This window comes from Anabrus simplex, chromosome X, assembly GCF_040414725.1.
Source record: "Anabrus simplex isolate iqAnaSimp1 chromosome X, ASM4041472v1, whole genome shotgun sequence".
Taxonomy (NCBI): domain Eukaryota; kingdom Metazoa; phylum Arthropoda; class Insecta; order Orthoptera; family Tettigoniidae; genus Anabrus; species Anabrus simplex.
This window is the reverse complement of record NC_090279.1, coordinates 123657339-123659115: the sequence shown is the minus strand read 5'-3', so window position 1 is coordinate 123659115 and position 1777 is coordinate 123657339. Positions and strand designations below refer to the sequence as shown.

Genomic DNA, 1777 nt, shown 5'->3' with positions numbered 1-1777 from the left:
CACATGGGTATTCACACACGCGGGAAGCCATACCCTTGCAATGTCTGTAGAAAAACATTCATGCAGAAAGGCAATCTAACCAAACAAATGCGTACCCATACAAGGGAGAAGCCAAACAGCTGCGGTGTCTGTGGTAAATCATTCATAAAGAGAGGCAAACTAACCGTTCATATGCGGACCCATAAAGGCGAGAAGCCATACGGCTGCATTGTCTGTAGCAAGTCATTCACACAGAAAGGTAATCTAACCGAACATATGCGGACCCATACAGTCGAGAAGCCATACAGTTGTAATGTCTGTAGCAAATCATTCAGAAAGAAAGGCAGCCTGACCGAACATATGCGGACCCATACAAGTGAGAAGCCATACACGTGTGATGTCTGTGGCAAATCATTCATAAGGAGAGGCAATCTGACCGAACATATGTGGACCCATACAGTCGAGAAGCCATACAGGTGCAATGTCTGTAGCAAATCATTCATGCTGAAAGGCATTTTAACCGGTCATATGCGGACCCATACAGGCGAGAAGCCATACAGGTGCGGTGTCTGTGGCAAATCATTCATAAAGAGAGGCAAACTAACCGTTCATATGCGGACCCATACAGGAGAGAAGCCATACAGCTGCAATGTCTGTAGCAATTCATTCCTACAGAAAGGCAATCTAACCGAACATATGCGGATCCATACAGGCGAGAAACCATACAGTTGTAATGTCTGTGGCAAATCATTCAGAAAGAAAGGCAACCTGACCGAACATATGCGGACCCATACAGGCGAGATGCCATTCAGTTGCAATGTCTGTAGGAAATCATTCATACATAAAAGCAGTCTGACCAAACATATGCGGACCCATACAGGCATGAAGCCATACAGCTGCGGTGTCTGTGGCAAATCATTCATAAAGAGAGGCAAACTAACCGTTCATATGCGGACCCATACAGGAGAGAAGCCATACAGCTGCAATGTCTGTAGCAATTCATTCCTACGGAAAGGCATTCTAACCGAACATATGCGGATCCATACAGGCGAGAAACCATACAGTTGTAATGTCTGTGGCAAATCATTCAGAAAGAAAGGCAATCTCACCGAACATATGCGGACCCATACAGGCGAGAAGCCATTCATGTGCAATGTCTGTAGCAAATCATTCATACATAAAAGCAGTCTGACCAAACATATGCGGACTCATACAGGTGTGAAGCCAATAGACCTGCAATGTCTGTAGCAAATCATTCATACAGAAAGGCAGTCTGACCGAAGATATGCGGACCCATACAGGTGGGAAGCCATACAGTTGCAATGTCTGTGGCAAATCATTCATAAAGAGAGGCAGTCTGACCGATCATATGCGGACCCATGCAGGCGATAAGTCATACACTTGCAATATCTGTGGCAAATCATACATAAAGAAAGGCAGTCTGACCGATCATATGCGGACCCATACAGGCGAGAAGCCGTTCAGTTGCAATGTCTGTAGCAAATCATTCATACATAAAAGCAGTCTGACCAAACATATGCGGACTCATACAGGTGTGAAGCCAATAGACCTGCAATGTCTGTAGCAAATCATTCATACAGAAAGGCAGTCTGACCGAAGATATGCGGACCCATACAGGTGGGAAGTCATACTGTTGCAACGTCTGTGGCAAATCATTCAGCCGGAAAGATACTCTATCTCATCATGTGTGGATCCATACAGACGAGAAGCCTTACGGCTGTAATTTCTGTGGCGAATCCTTCAGCAGGGAAGACAACCATGCTATTCACATGCTTTC

General features: G+C 45.3%; 1 protein-coding gene across 1 annotated transcript; it reads left to right on the top strand.

Moving 5' to 3' along the window:
• The first annotated feature begins 507 nt into the window (after positions 1-507).
• LOC136886380 (zinc finger protein ZFP2-like) lies at positions 508-1334 on the top strand. The gene has a single exon (XM_068230897.1). It carries the CDS (start codon positions 508-510, stop codon positions 1225-1227), a length of 720 nt encoding a protein of 239 aa, XP_068086998.1. The 3' UTR covers positions 1228-1334.
• The last annotated feature ends 443 nt before the right edge of the window (positions 1335-1777 follow it).

Coding starts and splice junctions, on each gene's coding strand:
- LOC136886380 (XM_068230897.1), top strand. CDS start 508: ATGCGGACCCATACAGGCGAGAAGCCATACAGGTGCGGTGTCTGTGGC.